This window comes from Somniosus microcephalus, chromosome 2 (genome assembly GCF_052327205.1).
Source record: "Somniosus microcephalus isolate GS21.2 chromosome 2, FLI_Smic_1.0, whole genome shotgun sequence".
NCBI classification, from domain to species: Eukaryota; Metazoa; Chordata; class Chondrichthyes; order Squaliformes; family Somniosidae; genus Somniosus; species Somniosus microcephalus.
The window spans coordinates 295,835,890-295,857,595 of NC_140988.1; the positions used below are offsets into that span (position 1 = coordinate 295,835,890).

Genomic DNA, 21,706 nt, shown 5'->3' on the forward strand with positions numbered 1-21,706 from the left:
GTTGCGGCCGCCTCGCCCGTGGCAGCCGCAACTAACGATGTTTCAGCAGAGTCCTACGCGAGTTAGCGCCGGCGCATTAAGGTCGCGCGGCGGCCGGCCGCATTCCCACCGGCCGCCTGCCCGCACCTCCCTCCCCGGACTCCTCCACCCACCCCCCCTGTAAGATTCGCAATTTTCAGCAAAAATCACGCAAGAAAACTGGATAAAATAAGACTGTTTATTGACCAAAGTAAGCTTGCACAGAAAAACCTTTGATAAAAGGGCATACAAAATGGCCGCCAGGCCCCGTGATCAGTTTATGAGCCATTTTATTTCTGTTACTGCAAGCCAGACAGGCTTGTGGATTGAAGACAGTGAGCCCACGAAAGCCAGTCTCTGGGAACCGAAACTCAGAGCAACAGCATACATATTCAATGGATTATAAGTACAGGATGGGGCCCATCAAGATATGGGCGGACAATGTAAAAACACTTATACCCATTTATCGTACAAAGGAAAAACCGTTTAGCAGCCATCAAGGAAAATGTCCGGACCGATCAATATGCGAACCGAGCCACGGTGACAATGCAAAAGACATTGAAAGACATTATCGGCCAGGAAGGCCAGTTTAAGTTATCACCGGCTCCGTTACAAGACAAAGCGCCCCTGCAGAGATTTCTGCCCGCCAAAATTAATACAAAGACAGGACTATGATTTGGCGGGAGATAAGACTGTCCCAAAAGAGTATAACTATGGATTGAAAGTCCATCTAAGTGACTTCGGACTTCGGGTTACTTGAACAACTTCTTCTTCACTGCCACGGCTTCTTGTTGGGCGACTTCAGGCTTCCATTTCTTCAAGAACTTTCTTCTACGAGGAACGAACGAAGGGCGGACGGTGCCCGGATCGGCGCCTCTTCCACTTCGGCAGATCGATGAAAACGTTTTCGTCTTTTTAAAGACGGACGGTTTCGGTAAAAGGACAATGTGGTCGGTGTTCAGCCAAACAAGGCTCGGCCACGACGAGAAGACGACGAGGGTGGCCCGGGTACTGGGGTCGGGAGATCATCGACGACCCAGGCCGACGGAGAAGAAACCCTCTGGAGAACCGGCGATCGATGCCACAAGATTCTCCCAAGTGCATAGCCTGCATCTGGGTCTGCTCCATGAACCCAAATTGACTTAGTGGATCTCAACCTTAACGAGCGCTCATCGAGGCTGGGTCTACCCCACCGCCTCGAGGGAGGAGAGAATATCGACTGCGCCAGAAGTTTCCAAATCCACGTGACGACGGAAAGCGGTGCCAAAAAGGCTGCGAACCCCCTTTCTCGCGATTTCGAGAGTGGTGAGCATGATCCCAAGTTCCCCAGGTCGAAACTTAGTTTAGGTATAGGGGAGGGAGTTAAGGGAAATCGTAATGTGTTTCCCCTTTTTCGATGTGCCGTGTGTTCCCCATTTCCATAGAGTCAAGTTCATAAATTTGTGCATGATTGTAGTAACTTTAATCTGTGCCTATGACATGTATTTTGTAATGCTTCAAACTGTTTAAAAATAAAAGCATCCATTTCGTGCTATTCAACCTGGTCTATTGAGTTCTTTCTCTGCACTACTGTTCTCTGCACCTAAGTCCAAGGTCTAGAACCGTAGGGGGGAGTGGGTCGAACCACTCAAGGGTAATTATTGCACGAAGCCTGGCAGGAGACCAGAAAGAGCAAGAGAAACCCCCTACAGAAATGGCGACCGCGGCAGGACCTTGGCAGCAGGAAAGTAGTGTGTTAGATCAAGATCTGAATAAACGAAATGTGATGGATGAAAGAATAGCAGATTATGTTTTCGGAAAAGTCAACCTCACAAAACAAAGAATATCTGATCTACTAAGGGATAGGCGCCCGCTAGACGCAGCCATCAAGTGGACAGCGGGTAGAGAGCATAAGAAATCTGTAGAAAAGGCGGTCTGGCTGATGTGCTACAAGAAGCAAGTCCAGCTTTTGGACCAGGTAGTTGCAGCACAGACAGTCCAGATCAACGGCTTGCTTAAAGGCGTGGAGGAAAAGGTTGCGGGAGGTCAAAAACTGATTGAATCGCTTGACGCGCTGAACCAGGAACGCCGCTCTGTAATTCGCTGCCACGAAACCCGGGTAGAATATTTAAAATGTCAGGTCATTGAGGCCAAGGCCAGTGAAGGTAGAATGAGAGAGAGGTGTTCCCGTCTAGCCAAACAAGTAGATGCCCAAGAGGAAAAGCTCCTGGGAGCCAGGGCAGCATATAAGATGGCCATGGAGGATAGATCTGAGAACACCGACCACAGCACTTGCCGCCGGGAGCTAGAGGACCTGAGAAAGGCCCTAGCGAAGGCAAACGGGTTGGTGTGTCTCATAAATCCACCAGCGAGTCAGCTGTTGCTAGCCAAGGAATCCAAAAGACCGATTCCACAAGAGGCAGTTGGGGTACCAACCCCCGAACCTTCTGCGCCTCCTGCCTATGAGGAGTCTTGGACTCCGGGACAGGAGACGGAGATGGTAGAGGAAGAGAGCCCTGAGGTAGAGCAGCCCCAGACAGTAGAGTCGGGGTCGGCGCCAATGTGTCCAACGAGACACCGGAGGATCGGTCCAAATGAAGAAAATGGCGATGACGGACCCCTTGAGAGTCAGATCATAATGCCTCATAGCGCACGACAGCTAAGAGAGATGATAAGTCACATCCCAAAACTCTCCGAGTCAGGAGATCCCTCCGTGCATTTCAGGGACGTGGAGCAGACCGCAGCAGTCAATGACTGCGACGGGGTTGAACAGTCTAAAATGCTGCTGTTCTCCCTGGACAGTTCGCTCCTCCAGTGTCTCCCTGACGAGAGCAAGAGAGGGCACAGGGACTATGAGTTGCTACGGGATGAGATTCTGGAGATCATGGGAGAGGGGGACGGAACTCCGTTCCTCCGTTTAGAAAAGACAGTGCAGCTAGAGGGAGAACCCCCACGGGTTTTCGCCGACAGGTTGTGGCCAGTGTATCGGCGCAGCTGCCCGGGCGGGCCGGCCCGGGCCGGGCTGGATGGCGAACAAAGGGCTCACTGGCTTTGGTGCCTGGTAGCAGGTTGCCTGCCAGTAGTGAAGGAACAGGCCAAAGCATGGTTTGACCCCACTAACGCCCGCTCCACGGAGGAAGTAGTACTAGATCAGCTCACGATCAGTTATAGAAACAACAAGGGCAAGAAAACGCCTGTTGTGAAAGGAAAGGTGCATGAGGTGAGACCCGCAGCCTCTGCTAAAAAGGAATGGCGTCAGGAGGGAAATCGCCATCCCCAAGCAAATAGCAGTTGTTACGGGTGTGGGAAGGAGGGTCATTGGCGCAAGGACTGTAGGAATCCTTGGAAGGATAAGAGGGAGAGAGCGTTCGCCGCAGCCCAAGATCAAGCCCAAGCCCGAGTCGCCAACGGCCCGAGAGTTTACCCAACACCAGCACAACCACAAGTGCAGGCCGCTGCCCCAACACCAGTCCAGAACCCAACCGTAGCCTCTGCCCCGAATAAAGGGGGTGGTGCGGTTGTGGACCCCGCTGCGATCGAGTCAGTCTTGGAGACTATGCGGTCTCTGATGACCTGGCAGGGGAAGGTAACGGTTGCTAACAGCCCTATCGCCCCCGAGACCCCAGCCGAAACACCTAAATGACTGACGCCCGCGCAGCCCATCTACTTGTGTCCGCTCCGCTATGACGCTTGGAGAAGACCTGTGGTGGAGATGGAGGTGGAGAAACAAAGGGGTAGTTACCTGTTGGATACGGGAGCTTCGTGTACCTTGATCCACACGGACAAACCTTTTGCCTCACCTCTGTCCGCCCAGGCTCCATATTTAGTAGCGGGTTTCACAGATAGAGCACAGGCTGGCGCGCACTCCCTCCCGCTCTCCATTCAGTTGGGAGCGCTCCACACCACATGGACGTGCATCCTATTGAAGTGGAAAGAGGGGGGGGGGAAAGGCATCCTCAGGGCCGATTTCTTGGTGGAACACGGGATCCTCGTGGACCTGAGAAATCACTGTCTCTGGGGAGCCGAGGGCGGTTTAGGTAAGGTAGTCGTAATCCCGGGGAAGGAAGAAAAGGGGGCCCTGTGCACTATGAAGCCATCAGGAGGTTACGATCTCGAGCTCATGATAACAAATGTCCCAACGGACTTGCAGGCGCGTGTGTCAGAAAATCTGACCGCGTTCGCCACCCACAAGCACGACTGCGGGAGAGTCACTGGGTTCGAAGTCAGCGTAGACGGGGACCCCATGATCCGACCCCAAAAGCAGTATAATTTCCCCAAGGAGGCAGAACCCGACATGGAGACAGCAATATCTTCATTGGTACAGCAGGGCGTATTGAGGACGATAGCCACCCACGTGAACTCCCCATTATGGCCGGTAAAGAAACCGGACAATTCGTGGAGAGCCACGGTGGACTATAGAGTCCTCAATAGTAATATCCCAGCCTGCGCGCCCACGGTAGCAGCAGTTGCAGACTTAATAGGGAGTATTCCAGCATTGGCGACCACATTCACGGTGCTGGACATCTCGAACGGTTTTTGGTCCATTCCGCTGCGGCGGGAGGACCAGTACAAGTTTGCCTTTACTTTCAAAGGGCAACAGTACACCTGGAACTGCTTACCACAGGGTTTTCACAACAGCCCCAGCATTTTCCATCAGTGCATGGCGGGGAGTTTGAAAGAGTTCAGCCAGCCCAACCAGATAGTGCAGTATGTGGACGACTTACTCCTGTTCACAGATACAAGGGAGCAGCACGGCCCACTGTTAGCCGAATTGTTGGAACTGTTAGAAAGGAAGGGTTTCAAAGTAAACCCAAAGAAAGCCCAGATCGGCCAGCAGGAAGTTAAATTCCTGGGTCTGGCCATCCGCGCTGGGGAAAGAGCCATAGATAAGGCCAGACGGGAATCTATACAAGATCTGCCGATTCCCAACACAGTAACGGGTGTAAGGTCCTTTTTGGGATTGACCGGGTACTGCAGAGATTTCATCGAGGACTATGCTGCCACAGCGGCCCCGCTACTTCGACTCTTACACAAGGGAGTTGAGTGGTCTTGGGACGAGGGGTGTCAGGCAGCATTCGAGAAGTTGAAAAGAGATCTGCAGACCGCGCCAGCCCTAGGGGCCATAGATGGGGGAGAGGAGTTCTTTCTGGAGGTAGCCGCTAGTGGGGACAGCCTGAGCGCAGTACTGCTCCAAGAGCGGCACGGCAAGCTAAGACCAGTAGTTTATTCCTCCAGGGTGCTCACGGATGTGGAGAGGAGTTTCTCCAATTGCGAACGGCATCTCCTGGCCACGCATTGGGCTGTGAACAGATCAGTGATCTTCACAGGGACCTCTCCCATTACGCTCCTCACCCATCACACCCCCACGAAGATGCTTCTGGACGGGAGGATTAAGGATGGGACCGTAAGCAGCGCTCGGATTGCGCGCTGGACCCTCCTCCTTTCCCAGATGGATCTCAAAGTTAAAGGCCTCTGCGCGCCAAGGCTCGCAGCCAATATGGCATATCCCGGGACAGCCCATCAATGTTCCGTAGAAGGGGTATGGGAAGTTAACATAGGTTTACGGGCCGGGATACATCCCACGGGCCGCGAGATCTACGTAGACGGTTCTAGCACTGTAGCTGACGGCAAGCGACTCACAGGGTGTGGAGTTTATGACCCTGCGGCAAACATTGCCCTGGCAATTAAGCTCCCCAACACTATGAGCGCGCAGCAGGCTGAACTGTCCGCGGTGGCGTACGTGGTTACCCACCCCGAGATTTTCCCAACCCCATACACGATTTGCTCAGACAGCATGTTCACGTGCAATTCGTGTACAGAGTACCTCGCCATCTGGTCCCGACGCGGGTACACCTCCGCGGACGGGCGGCCTTTAACAGTTAAGCCCTTGCTGGAGAAGATCCTAGCAGCTGTGGGGGAGAAAGGAGAGGTGTTCATCCATAAGGTGAAGGCTCACTCCATTACCGAACCCCGCAGTCAGGGCAACCAGCAGGCGGATGCGCTAGCCAGGGAGGGTGCCCGCAGCGGCATTCTCTGGGACCCATACGAACCCGGACCCGTGGCGGCGATCCAAGGCAGGGAGGGAATTCCCGGGAACACAGGGGTGACACCGCCCCCAGACCTAAAGACCGTCCAAACCCTGGATCCCACCCTAAAAGCAGTCCTAAAAGCTATCACAGAGGGCAAACAGGTAGAAGGTCCGTACAGTACGGCAGCCCTCACAGTCAAAGAAGGTATGCTGTTCCGAAAGGAGCAGTGGGTTGTGCCGCAGCAGCACCGAAGGGAATTCCTGCAATTGGCCCACGAGGGTCCAGGAGCGGGACACCCCGGACCTGAGGTCACCTGGCAACGGGTGGAACAGGCGGGATGGTGGCCGGGATTTCGGGACGATGTCCGCGAGTTCTGCGCAAGCTGTCTTGTGTGTGCTGCTAACAACCCAGACCCCCACAAAAGGAAGGTGCCCATGGGGCACATCAGGAGGGTAGAGGGACCATGGCAGTCGATTCAGGTCGACTACATAGGGCCCCTGCCCGCCGCCCAGGGAGGCTATAAGTACTGCCTTGTCCTGGTAGATGTGTTCACCAAATGGGTAGAAGCCTTCCCGTGCAGAACAGCTACGGCACTGGGTACTGCTAAGATCTTGATTCGGGAAGTGTTCTCACGGTGGGGACTCCCCCGTTTTGTAGAGTCCGACCAAGGGAGTCAGTTCACCGGTCAAGTAATGCAGAACGCCCTCAGGCTCTTGGGCATTGAGGGAAAGTGGCACGTAGCATACAATCCCCAGTCATCCGGGATTGTTGAGCGTATGAATCGGACCCTCAAGGAAAAGCTGAGGAAAGAGACAATGGGCTCGCCCCAGAAATGGGCGGAGGTCCTGCCTTTAGTCCTCATGGGGATCCGAGCCAGCCAGTCCAAAATCACGGGGTATTCCCCGCATGAGTTAATGACTGGAAGGATCATGCGAACACCCACCCATGTGCTAGCCCCGGTGCTCACTGAGGGCCAGCTCCGAGAGGTGAAACGGGACAAATTCGCCCAAACCCTCTTGGAGCGCCTGAGACAGATTTATGGGCAGGCGGCTGGGAACATGGGAAGACAGCACCAGGGAAATAAACTGTTGTTGGAACCTCGGAAACAACAAGAGTGGGTAGTCGGGGACCAGGTCATGGTCCGAAACTACGCCAGGGTAGGGAGTTTTGAACCACTGTACATGGGGCCATACAGCATTGTAGACAAAGCCAGCCCCATGGTTTATGCAGTGAAGACGCCCCGACGTACCAAATGGTTTCACATCAACCAGTGTAAACTGTTTAAACCGGGTACACAAGGGCCACCAAAGGGGACCAGGTCTGAGAACAAAGATCCTCAGCCTGTAACAGAGTCACAGACCACACAGGCTGGAGCAGTAGCCTGCGTGAAGGGAGAGGCCATCCCATTGGAGTGGGAGGTCTCATCTTTTGAATGGGATTTAGGCAGGGGAGAGCCCGAACAGCTCAACCTCGCTTTAGACCCAATCACGGAGGAGGAAGAGTCAGAGGACGGCAGTCCCGCCCTCGACTCAAGCTTGGGGGAGGTAGGGAGTGGGGGTGGAGACTCGTTACCTGTAGGGACAGGTGAGGTGGAGTCGGAAGCCACAGATCCCGACCCCGGGGGGGCGGAGCCTGAGGAAGGGGAGCTGGAGCCGGCAGCTGTGGAGGAACCACAGGCTGTGACGGTAACAGTCACGACCCCAGGTCCATCGGCCCCGGGAGCGCAACCCAAAGCAGCCCCTCGTAGGTCAGCTCGAGCGCCCCAGCCCAGAAAATTTTGGCCAGATTCTCCCCATCCTCCCCAACCACGGTTTAAAGCAGCCCCAGGAAGACATGATCCCCGTTCAGCAGCGACAGGCTGCGGGGGATCAAGGCCAAAGATCAATGCAGCCCCACCGCAGGGTGTGGCACACGACAGACCTCACAGGGATTCGGAAAGCCGCCCCACGGAGGGCGGCGCTGTACATAAGTGAAGATAGGTAATTATGGTCATAGTTTAAGGAATGTAAAGTATATGGTGTTAAGAGTACAATTTTGAAGTCTGCCCGGTATGTGTGTTTGTTAGGGAGCGGGGTCCAGGAACCCGCGCGTCCAATTAATTTAGGCCAGCACCTATCGGGAGCCCGGCTACATCATTTTGTTGGTTACAGAAACCTGGGATACGATGGAAAGGATTGTCGTTGCGTTCATGGCGATCGGGTGCGGGTGGGCCTACCGAGGCCGCACCAAGGACGTCATCATTTTCGGGTGCTCCGGGGACACGGCCCCCATCGCAACGGATGGGACGGGGGAGCGAGAGGTAGAGGAAACCGCCACCTACTTCCACCAAGGGAGATGGCCAGGTTGGCTGGGAACGAATTCTACGGAATATTCCAGCAATTTCGGTTTTGCCTACCAAGAGACTTCATTAACGTGCCCTCGAGTGAGGATCCTAGCGCCCAGAGTCAGCGTCACCGTGGGAAAGAGGATTTGTCTGGTGTGCAATGGGAACGTACCACCAAGGCGATGGTGGTGGCTACGAAAGCTGGGAAAGGACATGAGAAACTCTACGGTCGAGTGGGAGCGACTGGGTAATAATACCCATCGGACTATTACGGGAACTCACGGACAATTACGTGTGTGTTGGGACAAATGGTGGGAACCGGATGAGGGAATATATGTCTGTATGTGGGGTTCGAGACGCGTCTGCCCCAAGGGCGTGTCCATCTTCTTCCAGAGGCAGTGGCAGGATGAAGGGAAGGGGATGAGATGGGATGTTAGCACTCGAGCGTGCGGAGCCCCATACTCCCCTATTCCGGTGAACGCCACTGAACTCATCACCCGCCCACGCAAGCCCCTGCCCACGCTTCCGGTAGCACTAGCCCAGAAAGGAGGGTGCCCAACCACCACCAAGGGACCCGGGAACGGTTTAGTATTGGTACCCACCGGTCAGGTGCTGTACCAAGGGGTACACTACGCGGTGGCCTCAGTGATATTAAATCTCACCGAGGTAAGATTGCCGGAGTGGTGTCCCAAAGAAACGGAACAATTATACCAGGTCCTGTTAACCAGTATGTTTAGACAATTTTACGAATTTGACTTTGCCGACATCGACAGAGACAAATTATACACCACACCGCCAGAAGTTTTGGATCGAGTCGGGAGGCAAAGAAGGGGTACTGTAAATGACATATTCACTGCTTTTAATACCGGGACATCTGTTGTCAATGCTCTAGATAACGTGGAGCTGCAGACACAGATCAACGGTTTAAAAGCCCAGTTAAGGAACATATTGACAGACGAAAACAAGGTCGTGGGTTCTGAGTTGCATGAGGACCAGGCCATGACACTACACTTTAAGGACATAATTGCTGAGCTGGAGAAACACGCGAGAACGGTAAATGCACTCATTAAGGAGGATCGGAATGCGTCCGATCAAGCTGCGCAAAACGAGGCCTGTGTGCTGTACGGGGCGTGGTTATTGGGCGAGGGCCGCAGTAATCTTGAGGATTTAAAACAGGGTTTGGTCCCGTCCTGGATCAGCAACAAGCACTTGCAAGCGCTCCACCCTTTTGAGAATGCATTAAGCCCGTGCCAGCTCAGACTAGCCGCAGAAGCATACCCAGTTCCAGTGGACTGCGGACATTCGAATCACACTATTATGGGAATAGTAGTAAGAATGCCGGTGTTGGGTCCCGCAGCAAAGCCCGCCCCGGTATACAGAGTAGAGAACATTGGAGTCATTCAGGGGGGCGCACACATTCGTTACGCAGTGGTCCCGCCTTACGTCATCAGATGGGAGCGTACGATGACAGGCACCGACCTCTCGGGATGTCGGAGCCGGGGAGCACACATCATCCTGTGTCCCCAGCACTTGAATGCCTTTTTGAAACCACAGTGCGGGTTCAGAACCGCTAGCGCGAAGCCGGTGAATTGCACCATGGAGGCAATGGCAGAGGACCATGTGCCCCCACAGGTAGCATATATCGGGGGTGGGACATACTGCGTCACCACTGCAGCGCCTCAGTACCGATATGGACAACACGAGTGGTGTTCGGTCGGTGATAGCAGTTTCTGTTTCAAACCCAGGGCCGAGGTTCAAGTGGCACAACAACGAATTGTTCCCATTCCTGCGCCCTCCACTGTACACATCACTATCAAAGAGAATTTCACAGACTTACAACGATTTGTCGCGCATTTTGGTTATGTCATTCCCCCTCTTCCCGAACACCTCACCAAGGTTTTAAAAGCCGTTATAGTTTCGCAGAAACATTTCTATACACTGGAGCAGAAGACTTTAGAGATAGGAAAAGACATATTGGACATAACCATCCCACCATGGTGGGACTTGTTCACCAACATAGAGGTCCCCGCCTGGATTAGAATAGCATCCCATATCCTAGTAGTATGTCAGGTTTTGATTGTGATATTTTTGCTCTTCGTGCATTGCAAAAGAGGCAAACGCCTCCAGAGGCACGAGAACACAGGAGAATGGAGAGAACGCTATGTGCGGATGGGGGAAGCAGATACCCCACTCTAAGCTGCTAGTATAAGATTAAGCGTCCCTCCATTTAAAAAAAAATTTTTTGATTGTTTTGTGTTATAAGGAAATAAGTATTGTCATGTTATTAGTTGTTCTTAAGTTTTTTTGGATTAATAAAAGATGCATGCAGATGGCGCAAAAGGGTATCAACCCCTGCCCATCTGACAGGTGAAGGTGTTATAGTTTAAGATTTGCTGTCTATGATTCCAAATGTGCATGAGGTAATTTTCATTTTCTCCGGAAATGGGAACTGCATGTGTCGTGAGGGGCATAGATAGTTAAGTGCCAGGAATGTTTGGATGTGGGGAATCAGGGAAAATTTGCTCATCAAGGATTATTGATACTTTAAGCAAGCTATCAGTATCACAGGGGGGCCTGTAAGATTCGCAATTTTCAGCAAAAATCACGCAAGAAAACTGGATAAAATAAGACTGTTTATTGACCAAAGTAAGCTTGCACAGAAAAACCTTTGATAAAAGGGCATACAAAATGGCCGCCAGGCCCCGTGATCAGTTTATGAACCATTTTATTTCTGTTACTGCAAGCCAGACAGGCTTGTGGATTGAAGACAGTGAGCCCACGAAAGCCAGTCTCTGGGAACCGAAACTCAGAGCAACAGCATACATATTCAATGGATTATAAGTACAGGATGGGGCCCATCAAGATATGGGCGGACAATGTAAAAACACTTATACCCATTTATCGTACAAAGGAAAAACCGTTTAGCAGCCATCAAGGAAAATGTCCGGACCGATCAATATGCGAACCGAGCCACGGTGACAATGCAAAAGACATTGAAAGACATTATCGGCCAGGAAGGCCAGTTTAAGTTATCACCGGCTCCGTTACAAGACAAAGCGCCCCTGCAGAGATTTCTGCCCGCCAAAATTAATACAAAGACAGGACTATGATTTGGCGGGAGATAAGACTGTCCCAAAAGAGTATAACTATGGATTGAAAGTCCATCTAAGTGACTTCGGACTTCGGGTTACTTGAACAACTTCTTCTTCACTGCCACGGCTTCTTGTTGGGCGACTTCAGGCTTCCATTTCTTCAAGAACTTTCTTCTACGAGGAACGAACGAAGGGCGGACGGTGCCCGGATCGGCGCCTCTTCCACTTCGGCAGATCGATGAAAACGTTTTCGTCTTTTTAAAGACGGACGGTTTCGGTAAAAGGACAATGTGGTCGGTGTTCAGCCAAACAAGGCTCGGCCACGACGAGAAGACGACGAGGGTGGCCCGGGTACTGGGGTCGGGAGATCATCGACGACCCAGGCCGACGGAGAAGAAACCCTCTGGAGAACCGACGATCGATGCCACAAGATTCTCCCAAGTGCATAGCCTGCATCTGGGTCTGCTCCATGAACCCAAATTGACTTAGTGGATCTCAACCTTAATGAGCGCTCATCGAGGCTGGGTCTACCCCACCGCCTCGAGGGAGGAGAGAATATCGACTGCGCCAGAAGTTTCCAAATCCACGTGACGACGGAAAGCGGTGCCAAAAAGGCTGCGAACCCCCTTTCTCGCGATTTCGAGAGTGGTGAGCATGATCCCAAGTTCCCCAGGTCGAAACTTAGTTTAGGTATAGGGGAGGGAGTTAAGGGAAATCGTAATGTGTTTCCCCTTTTTCGATGTGCCGTGTGTTCCCCATTTCCATAGAGTCAAGTTCATAAATTTGTGCATGATTGTAGTAACTTTAATCTGTGCCTATGACATGTATTTTGTAATGCTTCAAACTGTTTAAAAATAAAAGCATCCATTTCGTGCTATTCAACCTGGTCTATTGAGTTCTTTCTCTGCACTACTGTTCTCTGCACCTAAGTCCAAGGTCTAGAACCGTAGGGGGGAGTGGGTCGAACCACTCAAGGGTAATTATTGCACGAAGCCTGGCAGGAGACCAGAAAGAGCAAGAGAAACCCCCTACACCCCCGCGGAACAGATGCGTCTGGCCTGCGAGCCCGGCACTTCTCCGAGGTGCCGGGCTCATTTTTTTCAAGATTTCAACGGCCAGCGGGCGGGTGCAGGCAGCTCCTCCTTAACTGAAGGAGGAGGCCTGCACTTCCCCAGCCTGCCGCACCGCATCGGGTGCCGCAGCACCGGAATTGCGCCGCAATGCGGCAGTCAGCGCCCATTTCGAGGCGCTGACACCCTCCTGTAGCGCCGGCAGCCGTTTGGGCACGGCGCTACTGAATTTTTGGCGCGCACAGGGGGACTTAGCGCCGGCGCTAAATTTCCGGCGCTAAAGCCCTGGCGCGGCGCCAACTGAATTTCTAGGCCCTTGTGTCTTAATGCGAGGAGCATTCGTAATAAGATGGATGAATTAGCTATGCAAATAGATGTAAACGGATATGATATAATTGGGATTACGGAGACATGGCTCCAGGGTGACCAAGGCTGGGAATTCAACATCCAGGGGTATTCAATATTCAGGAAGGACAGGCAAAAAAGAAAAGGCGGTGGGGTAGCATTGCTGGTTAAAGAGGAGATTAACACAATAGTAAGGAAGGATATTAGCTCTGATGATGTGGAATCTGTATGGATAGAGATGAGAAATACCAAGTGGCAGAAACCGTTAGTGGGAGTTGGAATCATACCCCCAAACAGTAATGCTGAGGTTGGGGATGGCATTAAACGGGAAATTAGAGATGCGTGCAATAAGGGCACAGCAGTTATCATGGGTGACTTTAATCTACATATAGATTGGTCTAACCAAATTAGTAACAATACTGTGGAAGAGGAATTCCTAGAGTGTATACAGGATGGTTTCCTGGACCAATATTTCGAGGAACCAACTAGAGATCAGGCCATCTTAGACTGGGTATTATGTAATGAGAATGGATTAATTAGCAATCTTGTTGTGCGAGGCCCCTTGGAGAGGAGCGATCATAATATGATAGAATTCTTCATTAAGATGGAGAGTGAAGTAGTTGATTCAGATGCTTGGGTACTGAATTTAAATAAAGGAAACTATGATGGTATGAGGCGCGAGTTGGCTAGGATGGATTGGGGAATGTTACTTAAAGGGTTGATGATGAATAGGCAATGGTAAACATTTAAAGATCGCATGGATGAACTACAGAATTTGTTCATCCCAGTTTGGTATAAAAATAATACAAAAAAGGTGACTCAACATTGGCTAACAAGGGAAAGTAGGGATAGCATAAGATCGAAGGAGAGGACATATAAATTGGCCAGAAAAAGCAGCAAACCTGAGGATTGGGAGCAGTTTAGGATTAAGCAAAGAAGGACAAGGGGATTAATTAAGAAGGGGAAAATAGAGTATGAGAGTAAGCTTGCAGGGAACATAAAAACTGACTGTAAAAGCTTCTATAGATATGTGAAGAGAAAAAGATTGGTAAAGTCAAGCTGAAATAAAGAATAGATTTGCCTTTCTAATCTAGGCTTTATTAACTTAAAAATCCTGTAGCACATCTTTCAACACCCAGTCCCAACTAAAGGCTGGAAAGAACTGAATTTAAGATGGCCACCACAAATCACATGACATCAACTACCAATGAGATTACAGCATATATCTCAAGGCAGGAAACAAACAACCAATCACAATACTTCTTACTAAACATAAAGAATAATCACCACATTCACGCCTCCTTTTAAAATATACTCCAACCTAAATAACCTTTACAATTTATAATTAATTATTTACAACTAAAACTATGCACAGACAAAATAAAACTATTCAACATGACACAATACTAAGGGAGCAACAACAAATAGTAACATTGCACATAAGTATTAAGTATCTCTCAACTAAAACAATATAATATAATATTTCAACAATTTTAAAACATTACTATCAATTTAAAAGTCCATTTTCAATTGGTCAACCGGATATCTTGTTCGTGTCGACCTTCTTAACCTTGGTGAAATTCCTTGCCCTCCCACACCAGGAGACACAAAGTATCTTCTGCAGGAAGGCTATCCATATCCTGATTTTCAACGGTTTCCGGATTAGAAATCCCATCAGGAGGTAAACTGGGACGGTCATGAACATCCATCGAGGGCTGACTAATAGAAGTATAACTATCTGCAGTCGGATTGGAAATATTCATAGTATCTGTAACAGCATCCACATTATCTGAATCATGACTATTGTTAATATCCTCAGAAGAGGGCTGGCCACCACAAGGAGCCAAGTCTTTAATTGAAACGGTACTTTCTTTCCCATCTTGAAATCAAATATGAGCATATTGGGAATTTGCCTCCAATAGCTCCACCTCCTCCACTAAAGGATCATATTTTGACAATCTAACATGGCGTCGAAGCAGCACAGGTCCCTGCATAGTAAGCCATGAAGGTACCGAATATCCCATAGTAGATCTCCGCGGATAGTTAAAGAGCCTTTCATGGGGGGTCACATTAGTAGCCGTTGAAAGCAATGATCTAATGGAATGCAGGGCATCAGGCAGTACCATTTCCCACTGTGTATTCTTAAGGTTCCGGGATGTCAAAGCCAACATAACTGCCTTCCAGATCACCCCATTGTATCGTTCGCACTGTCCATTACCCTGGGGATTATGTGGGGTAGTTCTGCTAGTAGAAATTCCACGACTCTGAAGGTATTCCTTCAACTGGGAAGACATAAAAGAACTTCCCTGATCCGAATGGATATACGCAGGCATCCCAAAGATGACAAAAAGTTGAGTCAGACATTTGATAACTGTAGCAGCTGATACATCTGCGCAAGGAAAAGCAAAAGGGAACCTTGAAAACTCATCCACAACAGTAAATATATATCGGTTGTGAGTAGTTGAAGGAAGGGGCCCCTTAAAATCGACGCTTAAACGTTCAAAAGGAGAAGTAGCCTTTATAAGATGAGCTCGTTGAGGCTTAAAGAAATTCGGTTTACACCGAGCACAGATAGAACATGATGAAGACATCCGCTTGACGTCTTCAACTGAAAAGGGCAAATTCTTACTGCGTACGAAGTGTATCATCCTCGTAACCCCAGGATGGCATAAGGCATTGTGAAGATTAATAAGCGTATCTCCGTGAATCACAGAACAATAAGCCCTCGACAGCGCATCAGCAGCAACATTATCCTTCCCCGGACGATAAACTATATCAAAATGGTAACATGCCAACTCAATCCTCCACCTCATTATTTTATCATTCTTAATCTTTCCAAAATGTTTGACATCAAACATAAAGGACACAGACTTTTGATCAGTTACCAACGTAAAATGTCGCCCCGATAAATAATGTCTCCATTTACGCAGTGCTTCTACTATTGCATACGCCTCTTTCTCTATTGAAGAATGCCTTTTTTCACTATTGTTCAAGGTACGTGAGAAAAAGGCCACAGGTCTTCCATTTTGGTTCAGAGTAGCCCCAATTGCAAAATCAGAAGCGTCCGTCTCAATCACAAAAGGAACCTGCTCATCAATAGAATGCACAACTGCTCCAAGGATATCCTTTTTAAAATTATCAAAACACGTCCTGGCCTCCCATGATAGAGGATATGTCGTAACCCGAATAAGAGGCTGGATCTTCTGTGAAAAATTTGCAATCCAATTAGAATAGTAAGAAAACAGCCCAACAACTCGAAACAAACAACCAATCACAATACTTCTTACTAAACATAAAGAATAATCACCACACAAGCGTAGGTCGCTTGCATTCAGAATCAGGGGAATTTATAATGGGGAACAAAGAAATGGCAGACATATTAAATACATACTTTGGTTCTGTCTTTAAAAGGAGGACACAAATAAACTCCCAGAGATGTCGGGGAACATAGGGTCTAATGAGAGGGAGGAACTGAATGAAATCAGTATTTGTAGGGAAATGGTGTTAGGGAAATTGATTGGATTGAATGCCGATAATTCCCCAGGGTCTGATAATCTACATTCTAGGGTACTTAAGTATGTGGCCCTAGAAATAGTTGATGCATTGCTGGTCATCTTCCAAAATTCTATAGACTCTGGGACAGTTCCCATGGATTGGAGGGTAGCTAATGTAACCTCACTATTTAAAAAAGGTGGTAGAGAAAAAATGGGCAATTATAGACTGGTAAGCCTGACATCGGTAGTGGGGAAAATGCTAGAGTCCATTATAAAAGATGGAATAGCAGAACACTTGGAAAACAGTGACAGGATCGAACAAAGTCAACATGGATTTACAAAAAGTAAATCATGCTTGACTAATCTACTGGAATTTTTTGAGGATGTAACTGGTAGAATAGATAAGGGAGAACCAGTGGATGTGGTGCATTTGGACTTTCAGAAGGCTTTCGATAAGGTCCTGCATAAGAGATTAGCGTGCAAAGTTAAAGCACATGGGATTGGGGGTAAGGTACTGACTTGGATAGAAAACTAGTTGGCAGACAGGAAACAAAGAGATGGAATAAATGGGTCTTTTTCCGAATGGAAGGCAGTGACTAGTGGGGTACCGCAGGGATCGGTGCTAGGACCCCAGTTATTCACAATATATATTAATGATCTAGATGAGGGAAGTAGATGTACTATCTCCAAGTTTGCAGATAACACAAAGCTGGGTGGGCATGTGTGCTGTGAGGAGGATGCAGAGAAACTCCAGTACGATTTGGACAGGTTGGGCGATTGGGAAGATGCATGGCAAATGCAGTATAATGTGGATAAATGCGAGGTTATCCACTTTGGTGGCAAAAACAGGAAGGCAGATTATTATCTGAATGGCAATAGATTGGGAGAAGGGGAAGTGCAACGAGACCTGGGTGTCCTTGTGCACCAGTCGCTGAAGGTAAGCATGCAGGTGCAGCAGGCGGTTAAGAAGGCAAATGGTATGCTGGCATTCATAGCGAGAGGATTCGAGTATAGGAGCAAGGATGTCTTGCTGCAGTTATACAGGGCCTTGGTGAGACCACACCTTGAGTATTGTGTATTGTGTGCAGTTTTGGTCGCCTTATCTGAGGAAGGAAGTTCTTGCCATGGAGGAAGTGCAGCGAAGATTCACCAGACTGATACCTGGGATGGCAGGAATGACGTACGAAGAGAGATTGGTTCGATTAGGCTTATATTCACTAGAGTTTAGAAGAATGAGAGGGGATCTCATTGAAACTTATACAATTCTAACAGGACTAGTCAGACTAGATGCAGGAAGGCTGTTCCCGATGGCAGGGGAATCCAGAACCAAGGGTCACAGTCTAAGGATAGGGGGTAAGCCATTTAGGACTGAGATGAGGAGGAATTTCTTCACCCAGAGAGTGGTGAACCTGTGGAATTCTCTACCACAGAAGACAGTTGAGGCCAATTCATTTAATATATTCAAGGAGTTAGATATATTTCTTAAGGCTAAGGGGATCAAGGGATGTGGGGAGAAAGCAGGGACAGGGTTCTGAATTTGGATGATCAGCCATGTTCGCATTGAATGGCAGAGCAGGCTCAAGGGGCCGAATGGCCTAGTCCTGCTCCTATCTTCTATGTTTCTATGTTTCTATTAGTGGATAGCCCTTGTCTCCAAGCAGCCAGCTGGCAAGTCTGTTTGGAGGTGCGAAGAGCTGAGGGAGGGTGGACTGTTGCAGGACGAAAGAGTCATGACAGCTGCCAGGGAAATTGGCGCACACATGCATGATGATCTTTTTATGGTTGCAGACAAGCTGCACATTGAGGGAGTGGAAGCCCTTGCGGTTCACAAACACTCCTGGCTGATCTGGGGATGCCCTGATGGTCATATGTGTGCTGTCGATGATGCCCTGCAACTGTGGAAAGCCAGCCAGAGCTGCAAAGCCAAACGCTCACTCAGTAACACTGGCTTCATCAGTGGCAAAGTTTACATAAGTGGCTGACTTGTCAAACATGACATCAGTCACCTGTGTGATGCATTTGTGGGTGGGCGACTGCACGATCCTGCAAATGTCTGCTACAGATCCCTGGAAGGAGCCTGAGGCAAAGAAGTTGAGGGTGGTGATGACATTGACAGACACTGGTAAGGCCTGTCCACCAGGTCCACTCAGCAACAGGTCTTCTTCCAGCAAGCTCCAAATGTCTGCCACGACCTGACACGATAGCCTGAGCCTCCTGAAGCACTGCTAGTTATGTCCAGGAAGCTCACCCTCTGCCTGTATACCCTGTGTTGGGGGTACCGCCTCCAGCAAAGTGCACCCCTGTGCTGGTCCCCTCTCTCCTGTGGAGCATCAGGTCGCTGAGGAGAAGGCTGCTGGTGTTGTTGCTGCTGCTGCTGCTGCTGCTGGTGTGGCTGGTGTGTGACGGAATAAGCCATATTCCAAGAGATAAACCATAATATGAACAGTTTTCTGACATTATTAATACATGATATACTGGGTTTAAAAATCTAAAGCCTCAGAGATACAGGCTGCAAACAGAATACAGGTTTCTGAGATAAAGATCAATTGGTAACAAAGTTGAAAACACCACAAGCTTTTGAAATGGGAATTGGCTAAATATGCTAAAACAATGGCCCTATTGAAATAGCAGTTTGGCACTTCCAAAAGGTCTGGAGTTTAGGAGAAACACAATGGAATGACCCAAGTAAAGTGTTAAGAACTAACACATGAAACAGAAACACAGAATATTAAAAAATCATGTGCCTTTGTAAAAGTAACATCAAATAAGACAGGAAACACGATTAAATATGCAACCAATTGAGATAGCTAGAAAACAAGCAACCACCCTAGTTGAAGTAAATATGATACCTGCAGAACACTTTGAAGATATGACTTCAATAGATGACACCAAGCAATCACATGGTTTTTGTATTGAACTTGGAACACCACGGAGTCACAACATCTGTGGTTATAACCAGTTAAGCCAATATTAAGAATTGAATGAAAGACCTTCAATAAGAATGGCATCAAATAAAGACTACTGTCATAGTGTTTTATGATAAGTTTTTGGAACACCTAAAGGTAGAGACATAATTATGCATGCAGCAGCTAAATTGACAGTAAGAATAGAAAGGAATCAACAGAAAGAATGACTTAGAGATAATTAGCTTACATCAGCAGAAAACTTCAAAGGATTTACTACTGCAAAAAGGATATAAAAATAGACCTTTTCAAATGGGAAGACAGAAGTCGCTGGAGACAGGCAAGCAATTCTCAGCTTCAGAACCACTCTGTAAGCCTACAACTTTCAGTCTTGGGTAATCAAGGTATTTGATTTTGGTGGATATTCTGGATTAAGAATAAGTAGAAGTGTGGAAATGTAACGAAGCTAAGATTTGAGAATAAGGATTTCTGATAAGAAATGTAAGCTATTTGTATTTTGAATTGTCAATGTTGCGACTGACTCAACAGCTGTTAAATGAATGTCGGCTCTTAAATAAATCTATATATTTTTAGAATTGTCTCACAGAGTATTTCTGTATCAATCTCGCAAACCCAATTTCTGTACACTCTTTTGTAAGGAGTTGCAGAATTCTGAGGGTATTCCAGACCCTCATAATATTCGGAAGGCTACAGTCTAGTTAAACTTATTAAAAGTGCTATCCAGAGGACGGTAACATCTTCAGTCATTCCTTTCCTTTAGGGCGAGATAGCCTGAACCTTTAGACCCATTTAAGTGTCTTATAGAATTTGGCTATCTCTAACTTTAGTTGAAGGTGAACGTCTGGGGAATACGCCTGATCTGGGGTAGCCCGAAAAGGGCTAGGACTTGTAATTATCCCTTCAGGTGTTGTTGGTGCTGGGTCTCATCTTGGTCCGATTCTGAGGTCCAAGGTGAGACAGCATAAGCGGCACCCATGCTGATCTGATAGATGCCAGGTAAAGTGGAGATCAGAGACACAATCCCACAATGTACTGAGAGTGACTGGCAATGTGGTGAGAGTGGCTTCCGAGGATGCAGAAATCATCTGCAAACTCCTGAAAATAAAATCTCTGCACAAAATGGTGTCAGCAAGAGCCTTTCCCTTAGGCAAGGATGCAGGTGTAAGGTGTATGTATTTATGGTCCAGAAATTCGGGTCAGAGGCTTCCCGCGGGTGCAAGCCTCCGAACTGCACTTACCTAGTGCACCGGTCATTGTGCTATGGGCCCGCATGGGATTCCGATCCTGGGCCTGCTCCAACTGCCGGCGTGCAGTGCTTGCGCATCCCAGGGGCGCAGTTATTTCAAAGCGTCACTTGGAGAGCCAATGGCAGCAGGGAATTTGTATTCATAGATTTGACAGGAAGACCTGTCAAATCTATAAATACAATTCAGCCCCAAACCATAACTAAAACTTCAAATAATTTTTAAAAACATCACATTTTTAAAATAACTATAAATTACATAAAATAACTATTTTAAACAGTAATTTAAATTTTTGAATAAATTAATTACAGTTTCTAACGAGGCTAAAAATAAACTTACCTTTCTTTAAAGTATTTAAAAATAATAAACCTGTGGAAAAAATGTTTTTATTTTACTTAATTCACCACTTACATTGTTAAAAGCAGGCCTTGTGACTGCTTTTTATAAGCATAGCTGCTGGAGACTTACCCTCCTGGAGAAACCTGCAAAAAAACCGGAAGTTCCAGGCGTACGCGCTGCCTCTTCGGCACACGCGTTTGACCTGTGAACCCCTTCCTTTAAGGGAACGGAAGTTCCGGTTTCCCACGCATGCACAGTGCATGCATGAAACCGGCACTTTCGTTGGGCCTACGCATGAGCACCCAACGCATACTCCCCCTTGGGGACCTGAAGTTCTGGCCCATTCGTTTTTTCCAGCTGTCACTAATGAAGTAGCACAATGGCCACTGAGCTCCCACCTCCCCTTCTCAGGGAAGCTTCCTGAGGTCCGTGAATCCCGTGCACAACCAGTTAAAGATGAATCCTTACATTAAAAGCACTGTTAAGGGTCTCTAAACGAGCAGTTAACTACCTCAATAAGGTCGCCCGCCTCTTTCAAGTGATCCGTGGCACGCCTCGAAACATGCCCCAGTTAAAAGCAGAAGTCAGCGGGATGACAGCAGGTTCCCAACGCACTGTTAATTTCAGCGCTTTCAACTGCCGACCCACTCCCAAACCCGCAAACTCTGCAATGTGAAAATTCCAGCCCCATATGAGTGATTTGTTTTTAAAAACAATAGTGCCCTCCAGATGGATGAAAGTAAAATAGGATAAATGTTCCACTTGTGCACTGGCATTGAGCCTTGCTCCAGGAAATCAGGCATGTGCTGCCCATGATTTTCTGTCCATTAAAAACAATGAATGGAAATT

At 48.4% G+C, this 21,706-nt stretch overlaps 1 protein-coding gene across 1 annotated transcript in view; it reads left to right on the top strand.

Annotated features, from left to right (window-relative positions):
* The first annotated feature begins 216 nt into the window (after positions 1 to 216).
* The window catches only part of LOC147123464 (uncharacterized), a 65,521-nt gene continuing 44,031 nt past the window's right edge, over positions 217 to 21,706 (top strand). Inside the window, exons 1-2 of the mRNA XM_085966140.1 lie at positions 217 to 1,323; positions 8,177 to 9,678. Of these exons, the coding sequence (XP_085822266.1) occupies positions 8,191 to 9,678 (1,488 nt within the window). The 5' untranslated portion in view covers positions 217 to 1,323; positions 8,177 to 8,190. The remainder of the gene's footprint in view (positions 1,324 to 8,176; positions 9,679 to 21,706) is intronic.